Raw genomic sequence first — 21,801 nt, forward strand, 5'->3', positions numbered from 1 at the left:
TTTTATGATTCAAGTGATTTATGTAGAACTATGCATGGAAAAAAAGATTATGTTAGCATTCAAAAGAACGTCCATAAACAAAAAAAACTGCTTTTGTGTATTTTAAAGGAACTATATTTATTATACAAAGAAAACAATCCAGAAATACAAATAAGTAACTCAAAGTTTGCTTCACTTAGACCAAAGTGGTGCATTTTGCCAGGTGCAAGTGGTACACATTTTGTTTGTGTTTGTTCTTATCACCAAAATGCCATATTGCTAGTAGATGCTTTAAATATTGGACTAAAGTATAAGGACTTACTTTCAAAAACCGTTTGCTCAGTAGAAAACAAAGAATGCATACTTGCACAGTGTGATGATTGTCCTGGTAAAGAACCCCTCACCAAATATTTGTATGAGATTTTTGGAGAATACGAAGATGATTTTGAGATTTTGACACTACAAGCAATGGCAAACTACTGACCGTGCAACACTATTAAGTTTAACAGCTGATGTTCCAACGTTTGTTGAACTATTAGCATCTTGTTTTGAAAAGCTACAAGCTCATTCTTTTATTGCTCACTCTCAATGACAGTACCTTAACCAACTGAAACAATATATGGATCAATCAAACATTATCATTATTGGCAACTTTGCTGAAAATTATGCTTTTGTTGTCCAAGATGAAATACAGAGCTATCATTGGAACACCCAACAATGTTCTTTACATCCATTAGTCATATACTATAAAGATGATAAAGGTGAACTGAAACATATTTCTTACTGTTTTATATCAGATGACATTATACATGATGTAACTTATGTGTACAAAATATTCCAACTAATCATACCAATATTAAAAATAAAATTTTCCAATCTGTCCAAATTACATTTATTCACTGTTGGTTGCGCAGGACACTACAAAAATTGTAAAAGCTTTTACAATCTATGTCAACTTAAAATTGAATGGAACTTTTTTGCCACGTCCCACGGAAAGTCACCATGCGATGGGATTGGTGGTACTGTAAAAAGATTAACAGCACAAGAAAGTTTAAAACGACCGTACAGAAACCAAATTCTCACATCAGAAGCTATGTATGAATTTTGTATTGATAAAATCAAAGTTGTTAACTTCATTTACATAAAGGGATTGGACTTACAATTGCAACGTGAAGAGCAAAAAGAAAGGTACACTGGTGTAACAACTCTACCTGGTACTCGTAGCTTTCATCAATTTATACATCTTGGAGATAACAAGGTTGGGGCAAAGAGGTGTAGTACAGACACTAATTATACAATAATCCACAATCTTAAAAAGAAACAAGACATATCTCAACTTGATACTGTCACTTTAAGTAGTTATGTCGCTGTAGTCTGTGATGGTAAGTGGTGGATCGGCATTGTAACTAAAACCAACTTAAAAGAAGTTGATGCTAAAGTTAAGTTTCTTCATCCAAATGGTCCATCAATCTGTTTTAACTGGCCTGAAAGAGAGGACTACTGTTTTATTCCAAACACCAACATATTGATTAAACTATCTGTTCCACAAGCTTGCTCTAGTTCTGGTAGAAACTATGTGTTTGAAAATGCTGAAATAGAGGAAGTACAAGTAAAATGGGAGCAATATTGTAAACTATTACAAGCACAGTCAAAATAACTTTCATCTTTGATACCTTTACAAATCTTGTATATTTAAGTAACTTTTTAAATTACGATTAACTTTATTTTATTTACAAATATCTTTTGGGAATTTCTTGAAAAAGTAATACATCTTTGAAATTAAAGTTCCGTATGTTTTAGTTGTTTTTCCAGTTAGATTTTTTGTGCCTAGTATGATTATAAACAGCTGAAAATATTAACAGCAAAAAAAAAAAATTTTTGATGGGGCTGTTTTGAGATATAACCCAAAGTTGGTTTATAGAAACTAGTTGTTTTATTAATTTTTATGCATGTTCTTTTTATATTTGAGCATTTTAAGTACATTTATTGAATTCAGCATCAAAAAAACATTATATATGTTCATTTTCATGTTTTTGCCATTTTTATTTCTTATTATTTTAAAGAAAATGTTTTTTCAGAATTTTATGAAAACCGGGTCATTTTGGGAAACCAGGTCAGTATTAAAATTGCAATATCTTGACAACCGCCAAACTTTTTTAGCTGAAATTTTGCATGCAATATTTTTTTATAATTAGGAATAATGTGTCAAAATATAACACAAAAGGAAGACACATGGTTCAATGGACTGGGTGATTTGATGTGGAACTGCCCCGAAATTACTCATAAATACCCCACAAAATTTTCAACTAATAATTTTGTGGTTCCAAGATTATTATTTAAAACTCAGTTCATTTCAAATTCAATATCGTGGAACATTTATATGAAAAAGTTTTTTAAAAAATATTGTTAAAAAAAAAACTCGTCTAAACTTCTCCCTAGAACTATTCAAAAGAGAATCTAAACGATTTCTATTAGAAAATAACTTCGATCTTAAAAAATTTTTTTTAACTTAGTACCTAAAATAATTAAACTGAAAAAAGTCGTCATTACTCACTTTTTTTTGTTTAGATTTGTGTCTTATTTTCTTCCTATAAAAATGAAAAATAAATAACTAAAAAAAAATATATTTTATCATACGATTTAAAACTTGTAATATATTGTGTTTTACTATATAATTTTCAACTTGTAAGTTTTTAACTTGTTACATAAACTGAAGGCGACAATGTAAACGGGGGTCGGCAATAAGACAATAGATGTCTTTTTCTTGCTACGGCTATTTATCATAAATGTTCGATCTTTCTTATTGTAATATTATTAAACGGCAAAAAAAAATAGAAAAAAAAATGTTAACGTATGTATGATGACTATGTATAAACGAAAAGTGAAGAATTTTCAAGTTTTTTGTGATAAAAATGGTCTAGCTATGAAAAGTAAACCAAGATTTTTAGATATTTGAGTGTTGATAGCCTTCATGTGAGCTGCCCATGAAATATTTTCGTCTATAACCACTCCAAGAAGTTTAATTGTTTGGGTTCTTTCAATATTGTTGAAATTGATACTTAAAGAAGGAAGAATTGATGGAATTGCCTTTTTTTTTTGTTTTGAGCGAAATAAAATATATTTAGTTTTTTGTACGTTTATTGATAACTTATTAGCATTGAACCATGTTTTAAGTTGTTGAAGCTCGAGGTTGACTTTGTCAAAAAGGTAGAAGATGAATAAAACAGATTTGTATCATCTGCAAACATTATGCAATCAAGATTTGTAGAGGCTTTATGAAGGTCATTAATGTATTTAAGGAATAACAAGGGGGCAAGAATTGATGCCTGCAAAATATCACATTTTATTTTTAGTAGCTTTGAATTTAAAATGTCGTCGATTATTACACATTGTTGCATATTATTTAAATATCTGGTGAACCATTTAATTCCTTTGTTTTTTACACCATATTTTTTCAATCAGAATTTAATGGCTGACCGTATCGAAAGCTTTTGTTAGATCAATAAAAACTTTTAATACAAACTGTCCTTTATCAAAAGATGAGCTGATGTTGTTTATGAGGTCTATGATTGCATGTTCCGTCGAATGATTCGTTAGAAAACCCTACTGATATTTTATTTTCTATTAGATATTTAGAGTCTATTGTAGATTACTTGTTCCAGAAGCTTGGAAAATACTGAAGGAATTGAGATCTATAATTAGTTAGTGATGCCGTGTCTCCAGTTTAAAATATTGGTAAAATTTTCGCAATTTTTTTTTTCCTGGGACAACTCCTGTTCAAATTGACGAGTTAAAAATATTAAAAAAAGGATTTCTTATAAAGGGTAAGATATCTATTACTACATTGCTGGAATTATCATCGATGCCAGGAGTTTTGTTTTTTTTCTAATGATTTTTTTTCTTCTTCGAATTCCTCTAACTTTAGATTATTTTCAGGAAGTAAGCTAGTATGGTCAGTAAAATAGTTATTAAATGATTTGTTCCAATTGTTTATTTGTGATGCTTTGGAGCGATATTTATAAAAAATTTATCGGAGATTTACCAATAATTAGTTTGACCAATAATTTCGTTCATAATACCCAATGTTTTTTTAAATATGCCACTGCGTTTTTGTAATCGTTTGGAGAAATACAACTTTTCAAATTTTTTATAATTTTTTCAAAATAATTTTTATATTGTTTATAGCTCGTAAGATTTTTTTGATTTTTTAAATATTTGTTGTATAATTTTTGTTTTTTCTTAAAGAATTTTTTTATTCCTTTTGTAATCCATGGAGTATTTAATTTTTATTTATTTTTCTGTAAGTGGAAAGTGTTATTGTATTGTTCAAAGAAAATGTTTATAAATTTGTTATAGACAGTATTTGCAAGCCCTTGGTTAGTGACTTTAGCTAATTTATAAAAAATAGTTTTAACTTTTAAAAACTACTTTTGTACTTTTATATTATTCTGTTTATTTATTACTTAAATTAATTGTAGTTTGGGGAACTATTGATATAATTTTTACTTTGTTTATTAGAGTCAATAAAAATTGTTAAATTTATATGCTGCAAAATTGTGAGTTGGTTGAAACTGGGTTGTGTTGTTATAAATAAAAGCAAATTTAAATAGGATAAGTTTAGTATAATAGTCGCAAATTTAAAACTCTTCTAATTAAAAAAAACTTTAAGTAAAATTTATGGGGTGGTTTTGGCCACAACTTTAACTTTAACTTAACTTTAACTTAAGTGAAAAAATGTAATTATTTGATTTTCAATATTAAATTTTTGATTTCGTTTTCAGAAAATGTAAAGCTCACTAGAGAAAAATATTATTAACTTAGAAGCAAAGTGGCAAAGGATGTAAAGCTCCTTCCCTTCCAAAAGACTAGTTTCCAGCATTGCTTAAATGTCTCATAAAAAAATGAAGAACCTGGTTTTGAAAGTATGAAGGCAGGCTTTTGAAAAACTGGATTATACCCACTTGATCGAAAACAGGTGGTAGATAGACTTCCTAAAAGAACATTTACAAATGAAGATGTCACTGTATAAATAGGTTCTCTTGTCAGTGATTTTTTCATACAACATTTAGCTGAAGCTAAGGTTGATGATTATATACCCCTAATAAAAAGCGACATCAAGTCTCAATTGTCCCAAGAAAAAGTGTCAATTGATGATGTGGTTGCATAACCATATCAACTACATCAATTGATGTAGTTGATATGCAAGCAGCTATAAATTCAAATAAGACAAAGAAAAAATGACTGTTGTAAAAAAAACCAAAGCATCCACTCTTGAACAGCAAATAATTACAGATAATTTATTGAATAACTCTAGCACTGATAGTTTGATGACTGTTGCATAGTTTTTGGAGTTTTAGATATTAATAAGATTTTTTTGTGATTTAAACCTTGAATAAATTTGTTAGTTAGTTTCAAGCTATTGTTTTTGATTTTTTTTTTTGCCTAAAAAAACATATCACCTAATAACCACGTATCTTTGAATATGTAAAATATGAAACGACTAATTAATAATTACAATATCCTTTTAGGTGGCCAAATTCACCACCACTATAGGGGTGACTTTGACTTACCCTTAAAATTAAAAAAAAAAGGGTCAAAAATATTTTTTTAATTTAAATATTTATTTTTTTGACATCATGCACATCTAATGCAATTTATATCAACATATTAATAATTTATAATTAAATTTTGAAAAAAAAAAAAGATTTTAAATTTGGCATAAGTCACCTCATTTTACGGTATTGCGCAAGTGAAAAAAATCCGGGAAGTGTGCTGATGTCTGTTTTGAGATGCATCTCAAAACAGACATCAGATCACTTCCCGAATTTATTATCTATGGCAGAAATTAAGTTGAAGTGACTCGTGCGGGTTTATTTATCAAAGAGAGTATTACCGTGCTGAAATAAATTATCAAAGAAGGTTTTCGTGTTGGCGTGTTCATTGTATTTTAAAATCTTAAGTCTTGAGACTTGTCACTTTTGAGCCCGGGATCAAAAGACCTCCGGAATTTCAACCTCTATAATTATTTTTAAAATTAATTATACAGGTAATTGTTGATAGACAGAAGCTTATCGGATGAGATCATTGCATCATCGGATGAGCTCATCCAATGATGTAATACATTACATTATTGGGGCTTTTAGATAAGAGGGGGACTTAACTATTATCAAAGTTTATTCTATTTCTGTTACAACTAAAAAAAGTTATATACACACATCTCATCATATGCGATTTTAAAAATAAAGAGATTTTTTGTTGTTGCTCTAAAACTTTACTTTTGTTTCGATTTGTTTCCAAGTATCAGTTTTTTAAAGAAAAAAATCAATAAGTTTCAGTATTTTAAAAATTTAAATACAAAATCTATTTTATAAACATTTAACAACATATAAACAATAATTTTGTCGTATTTATTCTATACTTTTAAAACCAAATAACGTTTTGGTTTTAATTAAATAAAAATGTTTAAAAAAATGGGTACATACCAGTGACGAATCCAGGAATTTTTGGTGTTGGAGGGGGTGGGGGTTAAGGATGTTGAAATATTTTTGTATTTTGTATCAATTTGTGTGCCCTAAAAAAAAAAAAAAAGGCATCCCACTAATCCCCCTGGATTCGTCACTGGTATATACTAGTAAAAACTTTGACATTTTAATTATATAACCCAAAAAAATTGCATTTAAAAATACGTTTTAGAGTCAAAGATATTTTATTTTTAAAACTTTAGACATATTTAAAAATAATCCAGAATTAAAGTAAAATTTTATACATTAACAAGTATAAACAAAATATCCTTATTTATATAAAAAATATCTGAAAGAAATAAGAAGAAATAAATAGTATAAAAAATGCAATGACTTCCAAAAAAAGAAAGTAATTTTCTATCGAATAAAAAAGGGACGGACAAGATTTTCGTAAATAATTTTAACCGATTAAGTAAAATTTCTAAAAAAAGTTGAAACTCAGGACGGAAATTCATAAACCATTGATAACCTTGGATTATGTGTACAACCAGTAGTCAATTGATCAATGAAAGAATTTACTTGTTTTAGACGCAAACAGTTGTGTAGCTTATGTAAAGAGTTTAATGTCGGGGGCATTTCAAACGTCTCTAAAGAAAAGAATTTAAAATTCATCATTAACTAAAATTAAAAAAATAAAAAAGAATGCATTTTCATAACTAAGAACATCAACTTACTTTGCTGTAAATTTCCATTATATGAAAAAGACTTTTTTTTCTTAACTCCTTCGAAACATATATCAGGTACGAGAGATTTTGCATTTATTTCGAGTATGGCTAAACGAATAAAGTCGTCAATTGCTTTAATAATAATTGCGACTGGTAACTAACGTAAACTATATTTAACTTTTTCAAAAGCAATTTATTGTAAAATTGGTGCAAAGCGATTGCAAAACAATAAAAACCGAGCAACAAGCAATAAAAATCAAAACTGTTTTTTAAAATTATTTTTTTTAAAGATAAGATTTAAAAAAAAAAAAAAATACAAATATAAAAATAGATTGAAGTTTTGCATTCTTTACAACGAAAATTCAGAGCCCATTACAAAATACTTAGGCAAACATATATTGTTGTAGGGCCAAGTGTTGCAATTTGGATTCTCGCACCAGATCATTACTACTTACTAAATTAAAACTTTATTACTTTTGGCTGCAAGCAAATGTAGTAAAAACTTTAAGTTAATGTTGTTATTCTGTCTGCATCCTCTCTTCTCACCTGTCATCATCCTCTTCTACCTTCTCCTGTCATCTGTCACCTCTGTCTTCATCCTCTCCCATCATCATCTTCTCTCTTCTGTCTTCATTCTCTGTCTTTTCTTTTTGCATCTTTATAAGCAAGGTATTATAATTCGGGTAGCTATTCTTTTTTGCTTGCCTTGTACATCGATTTTTCACAGTATTTTCAACAGAAAAATTTATCACACTTCGATAAATAATATTTATCAATGTGCAATCACATGAATAAATTATTTGAAAAATGGTAAACTGAAACAATAGTAGAACAAACTGCAGTTTATAGTCAAAGAAAATACGAGTTGACCCTGAGAAAAACAAATATAAAGCTGAAACTTTGCGTAGAGGAAGTAGACAGTCGCTGGATGAGCGTAAAAAAAAGCCCTGCTAATTGCGCTACAGGAACATCCCATTTTAGGCGATTTGGGGCAAAAAATGGGCCAACTTTGACAGAGCTAAAATATCATAAACTATATATAAAAAAATTTCATGCTGATTAATATTAATATAAGATCAATGAATTTTGAAAATTTTTTACGTTTGAAAAGTGTAGAAGCATTAAAAGTTTAAGCCACACAAATAAAAACTTTAGATTTTTTATTTTCAAAAGATAATTTCTTACTTAACAAATGTTTTTAATGAAACATTTTCGTATTAATGGAAAAATTTAGTTTTACTACGAAAAAAGTTTGCGCCTGATTAACACGTAAAACTTATAATTTAAACGTTGTATGTAGTAAAAGTCTTTACACTTGAAAAAAGAAAATAATGGATGCCGTTTGTGTATTGTGCTAGCTTGGCTTTAACAAAGAAAATTACGTCAAAGTATATGGAAAAGGTCTTAAAAGATTGTTTCGATTAAGCGAAGAACGGAGTATGAATGAACTATGCAGGTTAAAATTTGTTTGACATATACAATCATACAATGAAGATTTTTCGCTCAGTTTGTTAAAACTTCAGTTTGCATATAATAAATCATATTTATTAATGACGTTTTGCTGATTCATTTCTAATTATTTATTTATAGAATCAAACATGTTTGGTTGTATAATTGAAAAATAAAATTGTTTGTTATTAAAAAAAGTTTAGGACAAGAAAACATAAGTTATGTTGCACATTTTTAGTTATTTTAAAGATCAGTTGCGACAAAACACGCATAATGGTACAACAGTACTAGTCAAAATGAATCTTGTTCTTATTTGGTGTGTGGCATGGTTTTTTGGTTTAAAAAATAATCATCGCCAAAATTGGTCAGGTTATATGATGCATACTACATTACAATCAACAACAACTTATGAAAAAGCGTCCATCAAGTTTTTACCTATTGTTGACTTAAATTCTTCAGATGAAACATGCATATATTCTACACTGTTTATTATTGATGAAGTCAATAAATATAAAATAGTTACTCCCTGCGTTACGCTTGATCAGCCTTTATGGCAGAAAGCGCTTGGTGTTATAAAAGATCAGAATCTCAATATAGTATGTCCACTCAGAGGATTTTACACAATGATGAGCTTTGTCGGAAGCATAGGAAAACTAATGGCAAGAACTGGCCTGGAAGAGGTTTTAGAGCAAGTTTACTTAGAAGATACGATAAAATATGCTTAATATAAAAGCTGTTGCAACATGTTGGTCCAGAATGTATTGATTTGTCATATTATATATATTTTAGTTGAAAAATCAAAACTAGATATATCCGGACTTAAATTCACTTGGAAGAGTTAATCAGACTTAGTAATACAGATGCTTTAAAAAATATTATATGTTCCATATTAACCTACACGGAAAAGAAGTTATATGAATCACGCACTGCAATACTTTGGATCTTATACATATACTATATTGGTATCATAAAGGAATTTTTAGTTGCAGAGAGAACTTGTAACTGGCATTTGCATTTTTAAACAATCTCAAAAATGCAAAATTTATTTGCTGCATCAGGACATTCAAACTATGCCAAGTGTTCCAGGTTAAACTTGCAAGAAATGCAATATCTTTCAGAAACAAATCCTTGGTTACACCAACAATTTTTACATGTCCGTCACGCAGTGCACTGATCTGCAAAGCATTGGGCTGACTTATCTTCTGATCATGTAATTCAGCAGACCTTGATGCGTTATTTAAAATGCTATGGTGGTTTAATTAGGGGGTAGAGGATTTGATGAAAGTGTACGCGACCTATGGACAATGAGCATCTGTTATTCTGCAAGTGTTTATAAAGCAATACATAAGTTATCTGGATTTGACATCGGAGTTATGAAAAACAATAAAGAAATGGGTATTAAAAGATTAGTAAGTGATAATGAACATTGCGAGTTGTTTTATGGCTGGTTTGCTGTAAGAAGTCCATTTAATACTGATGATAGAAATGTATATTCATTATCTACGGGTGTTATGCCAGTCAATGGTGAAGATCTTGCCAATGGTGACTAGATTTGTCTCGCGGGTCAATGAAGCAAAGTTTAAAAAAATAATTTTGTGTGTGAATGTTTTGACCAATAGACTATAACTAGACAAACAAGCTAATTGTGTTGATTAAACACTCCTTTTTAATATGCTTGCAGCAATTGCAGAATGAGGGGACGACATTAAACTATACTTTGATTATGAGCTTACTCGTTTCTCCCACAATCATTATTTAAAAATAACCTAATGCTAAAAGCAAACAAATCATCTTTGCACAAAGTGATTCTTCCTGACAACAAATAAAATAGTACAAACGTTAGTTTGTGCAAATATGTTCTTGATAGAGGTTCCTTACTCCACAGAGTTCTTTGGAACAAAGGTATGAGGTTTCTAGAAATTGTTGAGACCTACGTCAGCTATAAAAGAAAAAAACGATTTAGATTGAAAAATGTTATATTTTTATGGTATTAATTCTTAGCTATTTGAAACAAATGGTTTGAGAAAGAATTATAAAGGCAGAAAAGTTACCACCCACAGATCGTGATGTTTATTTTCATGGAGTTAGAGGTCATCTCAAGGTTATTAAATGGAAAATGCTAGATGAATCTTTCAACTTGGATCCAAAAGAATGGGGATGGAAATTAGATAGTGGTTGTCTTCTTCCAATACCAACAGAAAAAGATGTGGCACCACCCAATATATTAAAAGTGATTTGCTGCGGTTGTAAAACTTTGTCAAAAAATATGTGCTATATGAGCGGAACTAATGTATGTACTTGCAAGAAGATTAAAAAAGGATTAAAATGCATGCCTGAATGTGGTGGCTGTCATGGGCAAGACTGCAGTAATAAAACTGCAAATTATATTGTTTAAATATATTAAATGCACATAATCTTATTAAAATATTAGTCGTTTTTGTGATACAATTGTTTTACTTTTTTAAGATTTGTGATGATATTAAAAATGAGAGAAATTTATTTGATGGTTTGTTTTAAGAAAGTTAAGACATCAGAAATCTAATTTAAAAGAAATTTACATTTAAGTATCAAAGTTATTTTAAAACAATATATACTACTTTTCACACTTTTTTTCCTATTTAAAGTTTTGCACACACTAAAGTTATTATGTTTATTTATGTTATTGAAAACAAAAAATATAGTATTTTACGCTTGTAAACTTTTTAAACGTAAATAACTTTAAAAATAATTTTTTTCAAGTCATAGTTCTTATATTAATATTGATCAGCATAAAATCTTCTAACAATATATAGTTTATGATATTTTATTGCTGGCAAAATTGACCCTTTTTTTGTAAAAAAGTTTCTGCAGTGTAATCAACAAGGATTTTTTTTTACACTCATTCAGAGACTGTTAACTTTCTCTCTGCAAAATTTCAGCTTTATACCATTTTTGTTCGGGTTCGACCGTAGTTTTACACTAATTCTCCCCTACTATTAACTTATAACTTATCTGCTGTAGTTTTAGAATTGTAAATGTCTGACAAAACTTCTCCACAAAACTTAGAAAGATATTTTTGTTGGGTTTCATAAATTAAACTTAAACTAAAATCCTCATGATTGTTTAATGAATAAATTATTTACTTCTAATACTTTACACTTGTCAAACATCAAAGCTGGTATACGTAAAGCAAAAAACTGCTGTGGTTGGTTCAGAAGTCGATGAAGGCAAAACACTTACCACTAATATGCATGTTTGAGCAATAAAAGAGAATTTTCAAAATCTATAAAGCAATTATTATATTAATTAAATAGTCACCTCTGTTCTAAAGAATGTAAGTGGAATGAGCCGGAAAAAATTATTATTATACTATTTTACAACAGCATTACCATTGCTCAAGTGACACGAGTTGAATGTTTATCTAGTGGTCAATTATGACTACCACTAATTGTTTGGCATCAATTTTTAAAATCTAATTGCTACTTATAAGACAATATTAATTTTTAGACATTTTAACTATCAAGAATATTAATTATATTCTTTATGATTAATTAATTATATTCTTTATAACTAATTATATTCTTTATAACTAATTAATTATATTCTTTATAACTAATTAATCATATTCTTTATAGTTAATTAATTATATTCTTTATAACTAATTAATTATATTCTTTATAGTTAATTAATTATATTCTTTATAACTAATTAATTATATTCTTTATAGTTAATTAATTATATTCTTTATAACTAATTAATTATATTCTTTATAGTTAATTAATTATATTCTTTATAACTAATTAATTATATTCTTTATAGTTAATTAATTATATTCTTTATAACTAATTAATTATATTCTTTATAGGTAGTTATAAATATTTTGTGAGAAAAGATTTGAATTTCATCTTAACATTAACACCAAAAACGTATGCAACGAAATTAAAATCAAATTTTCTTTAAAGAATTTGTGTTAAAGTTTATTATTTTGTTAAATAATTCTCGCAAATCAAAAAAAAAAATCCAACATTTAAAAATTTCAAAGTTTATATAAAAAAAGCAAGAAAATAACAATGTGTTTTTATTTTTAAAAAATTATTATTTAATCCAGTTTTATTTCATTATTTTGATCATTGATCAGAAAAATAATGTGATCGGTTTGCACTAATTTTACTCTATAAAACAATTTTGTTATAATCATAAAAACTAATTATTAAAAGTATAGGCCATTACAGTTTATAAAAACATTTTGATAGATACCTACATTTATATTAATTAGTTTCTAAGTTGTAAAGAAATTATTTTCTAACTATTAGTACATTTTACTAAGAGAACTAAAAGAGATTAACAACATAAGAGAGCGTCATTTTAGTAGTCATAAAATGTTGCCATCAATCCCATAATGACTCAAACTATTAAGAACTTCTATTGTTTCTGTTAACTCAATCCCAACAAAGCAGCAAGCATCCATCATTTAAGTAAGCAGTTAACAGAAAGTAACAAAGAAAGTTAAAGAAAAATAAAATGGTTGACAGAAGACTTGAAAAATTTAGCAGATGCTAACTTTGCAATGGATAGTTTTCATGAGAGATCAATAGTAAAATATAATCCAAGAAAATAAGAGGACTCAATAAGAGTGCTGCCATTCATCATTACTGGAATACTAAATATAGAAATAATTATTGGTAGAAAACAACTAAGTTTTATTTGTGTAAAAACTCACCAATTACTGCAAAACCTAAGCTGTCACAGAAAAAAATTCACATACTGCAAACAACAAACTTTAGATATTAAATTAATTGATAATAAAAAAAAAAGGTGAACTTGATTACTCAGCTTTCAACTTACCAGTTTGCTCATTTTGAGTTTCCACCAGCAAATTAAGATCTTCATTAAAGGACCTTTTAGAAGCATAATTATTTGCATTGGATTCCTGCTGCAATCTTTTAACTGCTTCATTATTATCAGGACATTTTTCACCGGCACTAAAAAATTTTAAAAAATTATTTACTGCAGACTTGAATAGAAATGGCATGCAATTGCACGATATTTCTGACCATGCTGCATTGTCAAAGGAACTATCATAACAATTCAAAGTTATATTTAACATAATTAAATATTTTTTAGTGCATTACTTAAATGTTTTAATAGTCAAAAAATCTAAACAGCTGTGGTCAAAAAAATATATATATGCATTGAATATAACAAATTTAAGAAATTTGACTGCTTTTTAGATGCTTTGACTATTTAAAACATTTAATGCGCTGAAAAAATTGTTTAAAATGTTGGAACCAACTTCAAACAGTTGATTTTAACTAAAGTGTTTATATTACATGAACACTTTTAAATAAGAAACACTTTTAACTAGTTTGCAGCCTAGCTGTTTTTAGCCAGGCGCTATTTTGTTACTAAGCCGTAGAACCTGCGATGAAAAATTTCAGCTGAGGTTGGTATGTGTGGATTCAATCTTACCGCCAAGGCTAGATATTAATATTTCAATCAAAATCATCTTTTAAATCAAATATAATTTTTTTGCAAACTTGAATGTTGAATATAATGGACAAAAAATAAACACTATGAGTATACTTGTACTTTGGTACTGAGATTTTTCTCTTAAGTACTAAGTTACGAGTACTGAAATTTTTCTCTTAATTACGAAGTTACGAGTATAATCAATTTTTTTAAAGAAATTCAATAAAAATTCATTGCAGTATATAGCAATACAGATTACTGGATGCATTTCGACTAATACTTAAATTTTTTTGGACATGCTTAGCAGTAATCATGGCTAGGAAAAGTAATTTATATTTATTTTTCTTAATTCTGAATTGTTGTGTGTTCAAACTAAGATCTAAGTTTATATTTCTTATTAACTACAACTTTATTGGAAAACATTTTTAATTCACTCCAAATTTTTACACATTTTACTAACTAATGTTACACTCATTTATATATAGGTCTTGCTAAACGGGAGCTGTTATTTTAGATTAAATGGAGAACTTTATGGGAAAATATTACTGTATACCAATAACTTTAACACTTTCTTTAAATTAGCACACAATAAATCAAAAAACATACGTAAGTGGTGTGCTAAGAAGTCAAATACAAAAGAATACACAAAAGCTAAAGTGAAATAGGTAGACATCATGAGCAGAAACATGGAAGGTGCAGTGGTTGCTAAATGGAAAAATAAAAGCAAAGTGCTAATGATTAGCAGCATGCATTGGTTAAAGATGGTTGAAGTGACAAACAAAAAAGGTAAGAAAAAAATGCAGCCCAACATTATTCGAGATTACAATCAAGGCATGTCAGGAGTATATCAGGCAATTAAATGGTTTCATTGTAACTGCCTAAAAAAGACAATTAGCTAGTAGCTCATTATCTCTTTGATATATTTGAGTTCAATGCTTACTGCCTTAGGTGCAAATACGGATTAGATAGATTTCCTTGCTTATGTTTAGAGAGATTTCAGCATTATTGGGTATAATTGTTCCTTGAATCAGCAGCAATAACCTAATACTTGTCTTCAATATCACAGAATGAAAAGACATTCAAAAGAATAGGTTTACACTAAACTTTTCATGAAAGAAAAATGAAAAAATATATATACTTTACTTTTATCTGTTTTAAACTTTTTCTATCTTTATCCACATTTAAATAAGATTCCAGACTCCTGATATCCCTAGATTCCTGAGTAATTTTAAAGTACAAGCTTGTTTGTAAATTATTCTGAAAATCAACTGTGAAGCTAAAACAAAAGAATTTATATGAATTAACATAGTCAATCTGGTTCAAATATTATTTGAAATAAGTTAGTAGAACTACAAGTTTACTCCTAGCTGGCTAACTCGTGACAAGTTTTCAAACTTTCTACAAGTATTCTTGGAGTTAGCAGCAAACTGGTTAAACTACATTTAATTTGAAACTTTTCTTATAATATTTTGATAAATTTATTACATGAAACGCTTTTAAATCAAGTGACAAATTACTTATAACAATTGTTTGCAGTAGGCACATTTATTTAAATCATATTTAAAAATATAAATAAAAAATATTATGCATACTCTTTTATAAATTAAACATTTAAAATTTATTTATTATTAAACAATCATCAAAAGTAATGTTACTTGATGTAAAAGAGTTTCATGTAACTTTAAAAAATCTTACAAAAGATTAAAGTGTTAAAGTTACTTCTCCAAACATAACTGTTTTAGTATCTTTAGTAAGAGTTTTGGTTTTTTTGAATTATTTTTTGAATTATTTTTTCTTTTTTCCTTTTTCTTTAAGTTTAGTTTAGTTGTTCTTTTTTTCTAATTTAGTTTAGCTTCACCACATTTCCTAAATCTTTAAGTTGTCACAAAGATTCTAAATCACTGTTGTCAAACTGTCAAAAAAAATAAATAATAATATACAAGGTCAGGAATAGTATTGCACACAATTTATGCTCATGCTCATTACTACAGGTTTTTAAAATGATTAATCCAAAGTTACTAACAGTTTTAAAAACTGTTAGTAACTTTGGATTAATCATTTTTCCTCTTCCTTTTTAATGTTGTTACAGGCCTCTAACAATCCTAAAGATTTCTTAAAAAATCCCATAGGAACTTTTTTTAAACTCATTTTTTTCAATTCAATTATGAATGAGAATCAAACTCAGTATTTCTCGCTTATGAACCTAGTGCTCTACCACTATACCACAAACGCATTTATTTGGGTCTGCATTTGTGACTACATTAGTAGACAGAGAAAATATAAAAATCTAACTAGTACACAAAAATAAATTTCAAAGTTAGATATAGAGACCAGTGGAAAAACTAAAATCTTATAGAGAAAAAAAGAGAGGTCAGTATTGTGTCAAATTCATCAAGTTTCCACTCAATTTTCAAAACAATAATCCAATCATTAAACCTTTACTTATCTATTTAAAAGCATATACATGTTTGAATAGACAAGTAAAAAAATGCAATAAAAAATGATGTTGTTGAAATACACCTCAAAGAGAATCAAACATTCTGTTTATTGATTACACAATAAACAGGATGTTTAGTTCAATAACTTAAAATGCAATACCTTGAACAATAATGCTGTAGCAACAGCAATAAAAATATTTGTGCTGCAAGAATTTAGTAGCGCACTAGGGTTGGTAAAACGTTATTATTAAGGCCACATAACAACCTATCATACCAGCACCAGTCAATGTTAGAACTAGTAGCTGTACTGTGTGAACCCAATCGTAATAACATATATATATATATATATATATATATATATATATATATATATATATATATATATATATATATATATATATATATATATATATATATATATATACATATTTAAACACACACACACACATAAATATATATGTATATATACATGCTTAATTATAAACATCTCTTTTTCTAAAGAAAAGGCAAGGGCATACATATGCAAAATTAGAAAGAGTGCATACCCACTAAAATGAAAGGGCTGGAATAAATAGTTGAAAATTAGCAAGAGCAGGAGTATTGAATAAGTAACATAATTGGAATCTGCTAAATCCATGCAAGTATGTAGAAACAAGCAATAAAATTATAACAATGACAACAATAACGAGATATGAATCAATGATAACTTTAATTGTGGAAGTGGTGGAATGGTGTAGTGCTCACTTTGTAAGCAAGAACTACCAAGTTTGATGTTCCTGGTAGTACTGCACTAATATTTAACTTGCTTCTCAATACAGTTTGGCCTTGGGAATATATTTAAAAAAATTTTTTTAAACCTTTCCTGAAAAATCTCAACAAATATATTTCCTCACATTTTATCAGCTCTAGCTGCACGAACAGTCCTGGTCAAAATCAAACCCCAATCAGTTACTAATTTGGGCAGGAAGTATCTATGTATAAAGGACATTTGTTATGCAAAAAGATTAATATAAGTATTGATTTGCAACTTACCTAAATAAAATTTCAATCCTGAAACGCTCATCAGATTCTGGATTAGCTTTAAGATCTTCGTATTTCATAATAACTATTTGGGTGAGATAATTCAATTCAGCAGTGTTGTTAAGATATTCTAGAGCCTGCTTGCTCATTGGCTCTTCTGAATTCTATAAAATAATTTGTATTTCAAAAAACTTTATCTCAAATAAATTTGATATGAAAATATTATTTTATATCTGTGGAGTATAACTTGAAATTTTTGACAAAAAAAGTCATATGGAAAAAAATAAATAAACTAATAACTTAAAATAATTCCTAAAATGATGAGAAAAACCTCTATTATAGATAAACAACAGGAAAGGCTATTATTTCATATCTTATAATCTAAATGATCTACAGTGTTTTAAGAATAACTTTATTATTACACTACATTAGCTATTTGAAATACATATTTTTCAATCTGTCTCAAACACATGCGATCAATATTACAAATAATTTTATGAGTTATATTAAAATATCAATTGAAAGAGAAAAGCTCTGTTAAAAACATAATCTAAAACTTCTTAAACACAAATTAAAAAACAATAGACCATTTGCCTGATTTGGAGGTCATTATTATTATTATGTAATATATCGCAATGCATTTTGTGACTGTCTAAAACAATTCATCGAAATCGTAAAAATTCTGCTGTTTTCAATTTAACTCTTTAAACAAAAGCATTTTTCTAATTTTTTAAAAACTTGTTTTAAATATAACTATAAAAAATTTATTATCTTTATTTGTTTTTTTATTATGGGTGAAGCTGATCATTGCGCAGTTTTTGCTTAATGATGGTTGATACTAAGAAAAGTATGTTTTGTCCAAACAACAAACTTTGTACAAGTAGTATCCAGTATGTCTCATTGGTTGATCCGCAAAAGACCTTCCTACCTCCACAATTAGTTTAATAAAGATTTTTGTTAAAGCAACAGATAAAGTTAATTCACAAGGGTTCTAATACCTTTTTACAAAACTTCTAAAAGTTAGTGCAGCAAAATTAAAAGCAGTAACTTTTGTTGTGCCACAAATCTGGGAGCTTTTATTGGAAAATTCCTGCATTCCTATCTAGACTTTTTCCCAATAATCTTGGTGCATAAGTGAAAAGAAAGTGGAATGCTTACACCAAAATATTATGGAAGTTAGTTACCAAGGATTTTGGAAAGAAAGCATGATGGCTGACCATTGTTGGATATTATATTGTGAAGTTCCAGACCAAAAGTTTGAATGAAAATAGTACTCTCAATGCTTTTAATAACTTGCAATTTGTATACTCTTATTTTAAAATTATTTTAAAAGCACTCTTTTATGTAAATTAGTTGTTTGCAGCTCATTGCGTTGTATTAATTAAGTGTATGATGTATATAAGGGTGGGTCAACAATTTTTTGATTCCTACTATGTCCCTGGTATTACAGTGGCTAACTTGTTTCTTCGCGCAGCAAGCTTGTTCGTCAAAGAGAGTTATAAGATAAGTTGTAAATACAATAAAGAGAAAAAAAATTTATATGTATATATTTAAAAAAACTAAGGGTTGTTGGGGCTAACCAAAAAATATTTTTTATTCTAAAATTCTTTAAACTTTTGTTATTTTATTGTATAGAATTCAATTAGAAGTATTGGAAAGCAATCTTTAAAAATTGTTGTTTGCCAGATCACCCTAATGTATATGTTAATTTTCCCAAATAAATGGTTTGCATAAAATGTGATGTATTAAACACTCCATTTTCATTTAAATGCAAAACATTTTCATAGTACACAAAAATGTAAGTAAAATTATCCATTCTAAAAAAATAAACTGGATTCAGATTGACAAAATAAGCTTTTCTAAATGTATAAAACCATATGAAATATGGATTCATACATAATAACTTGTTTTTGTTCATGATGAAAAAAATAACTTGTTTTTGTTTGTGATGAAAAAAAAGTTTCATTTTGTTGACCTGTGTAATCAAAATATAATATTTATGCAGTTCATAATAATTCCCTATACAATAATTGGCATAAAAAAGTAAAAGATTTTTAAAAAATATTACTGCAACTACAACTTTTGAATGATTGCATTTGCTAAGTAGCTGGTACAAGAGACACTAGCTCTTTAGAGCAGTGCCCATTATAGTATTTGTAGAGAAGAGAAAGAGAAGCAACATTACGACAATGTGATAACGGTTGGAGGTTGGCTGCAAGAGCAGGTCCAACTATGTTTACAATGCGTTTTTGCACCTTGTCTAAAAGAGAAAGGGTATTATTGGAAGATCTGCCCCAGATATGGCAATAGTATTCCATACAAAGACAGATTTGAGATTTATAGGATAAAGAATAGAATCCACAGTAAGAAAGTGGCGAGCATGATAAAGATGTTAATTTTGCAATAGATTTGATATATGGTTTCCAAGAAAGATCGGAAGTAAGAGTTAATCCTAGAAGATGAAGGGTAGATGACTCATCGAGTACATCACCATTCATAAATATAGGAAGATCTAAATTATTGCGGTAACGATTGGCTGAAAAAAATTGGGTTTTATCTGAATTAAAGTTCCCCATCCACTGTGAGCCCCATGCTGTAACCGAAGTGAGCGTTATTTTTTAATAACTGTTTAATTCTTTTATTCAACGAAATTGTTTATATAAATGTTTTACTTGCTTTTGTTCTACTATTTGATATAAAGTGTCTAAATAAACTCTCTTAAGTAATACACTACAAAGCTTGGTCATAGTTCAACAAATCATTTAAAGAACACCATTTTCAACAAAGCCTAATTTCATACAAAATAAATATAAAAAAGAACAAGAAATAATTATATTTTTAAAATTGTATAAAAATGCTAATAAACTGTTTCTAATCCACAATTAAAAATGTGTGTACAAATTTAATTCTAATTAGTGTTATAACAAACCTTAAACAGATTTCCTTCTTTAATAGCATTTACTACAGAATGAACATGACTTTCGCTTGTGACATATAACCTGGTGCGCACATGCGTGTTTGGTGAATCAATACCCTGAGAAGCACTGAATTAACATGTCACTGTTAAAGCAAAAACCTTTTTAAATTTAATACAAATAAAAAATGCTCTAACAACCTTTACTTACGATGGATCTAATTTATTTACTTGCTGACTAACATGTGAGTTTAAGTCTGATTTAATCTTTAACAACAAATTACTGCAAATTTCTTTAGAAATTTTAATTTTATCTTCACTAGTTATGCCATATTCCTAAAACAATAAAATAATATTTCTATAGTAACAAAATATAAAATTTTAGAATATTTTTATTATGGAAGAAACAGTGTAAAATTAGTTTTTTAGTTTTGATAATTGACAATAATTAAAAGAACAATCATATTATTTACTAAAAACTTACTTTAATAAAAAATATTTCAACTTCATGTGTAAATTAACTAACAATAATCTTAACAAAATGTTAATAAAACAACAAACAAACATACTTGAGGTATTACTATATCAGCAAGAGGTTTTGTATCAGCATAAAGTTCAGGCAAATTTTTCAAATTTAAAGAACTAAAAATTAACAATTTAATTAAATTCTAATCTCACAAAATGATTGGAAGATTTTCAGGGGTGGAACCTCATGGTGGTCCTGCGACAAGGGATGACTTGTTCTCCCTAAGGGCGATTTAAGTTTTTAAAAAAATGCCTGTTGGTAGCCCAGCAAGAAAAGCAGTCATTTTGTTACTAACAAAAGAGTGTTTATTAATAAAAACCATATTTTAAACTATAAAGAATTTTTTCCTTGTGATTATTTAAAAGAAACCTTTAAAAAAGGATTTAAAGTACCATATATTTAAAAATGCAGGTAAATTATATAATACATTTAAAAATGAACACACGAAGGTACATTATTTACTTCACTGAACATAAAATGAAGCTGCCTCAAATTAAATTAGACATGCATGAGATTTAAAATGTTTCAAAATGTGTGTATACTGTTTAAAATGTTGTAGTTGCATTTTTAAGCAAATTTTCAATTCAAAATGAATCACAATTTTTTTTCAATTCAAAAGGAGTTTCAAAGCTACATTTTCTTTTAACTCAAAATGTATCATTTTTTTAAATGTATTAGTCTCATTTTGATTCACATGAATCACACAAATTATCATTGAACCTTTTGTTTTTCATTAGTAAGGTAAAGTTTTATCGAAAATTTTTCAAACAAAATTAAGGTAATAAAAAACATAAATGATGCATGTGGAAATTTTTAAGGTAATAAAAAACATAAATGATAT

The 21,801-nt window shown here is 27.8% G+C and overlaps 1 protein-coding gene across 4 annotated transcripts in view; it reads right to left on the reverse strand.

The window, feature by feature from the left end:
• Positions 1-6,925: 6,925 nt before the first annotated feature.
• LOC100198226 (inositol hexakisphosphate and diphosphoinositol-pentakisphosphate kinase 2) overlaps positions 6,926-21,801 on the reverse strand; it is a 56,794-nt gene continuing 41,918 nt past the window's right edge. For 2 of the 4 annotated variants that reach the window (XM_065792715.1, XM_065792714.1), the window contains 7 exons: positions 21,004-21,076; positions 20,646-20,770; positions 20,450-20,564; positions 17,533-17,684; positions 13,439-13,575; positions 7,175-7,273; positions 6,926-7,087 (listed from right to left, as the gene is read on the reverse strand). In XM_065792715.1, coding sequence (XP_065648787.1) covers positions 6,939-7,087; positions 7,175-7,273; positions 13,439-13,575; positions 17,533-17,684; positions 20,450-20,564; positions 20,646-20,770; positions 21,004-21,076 — 850 coding nt within the window. In that variant the 3' untranslated portion in view covers positions 6,926-6,938. Of the gene's footprint in view, positions 7,088-7,174; positions 7,274-13,438; positions 13,576-15,200; positions 15,339-17,532; positions 17,685-20,449; positions 20,565-20,645; positions 20,771-21,003; positions 21,077-21,801 lie in introns of all 4 variants that reach the window. The other 2 variants (XR_010637468.1, XM_065792713.1) reach the window with 2 other exon arrangements.

The sequence above is a fragment of the Hydra vulgaris genome, chromosome 03 (genome assembly GCF_038396675.1).
Source record: "Hydra vulgaris chromosome 03, alternate assembly HydraT2T_AEP".
NCBI lineage: Eukaryota > Metazoa > Cnidaria > Hydrozoa > Anthoathecata > Hydridae > Hydra > Hydra vulgaris.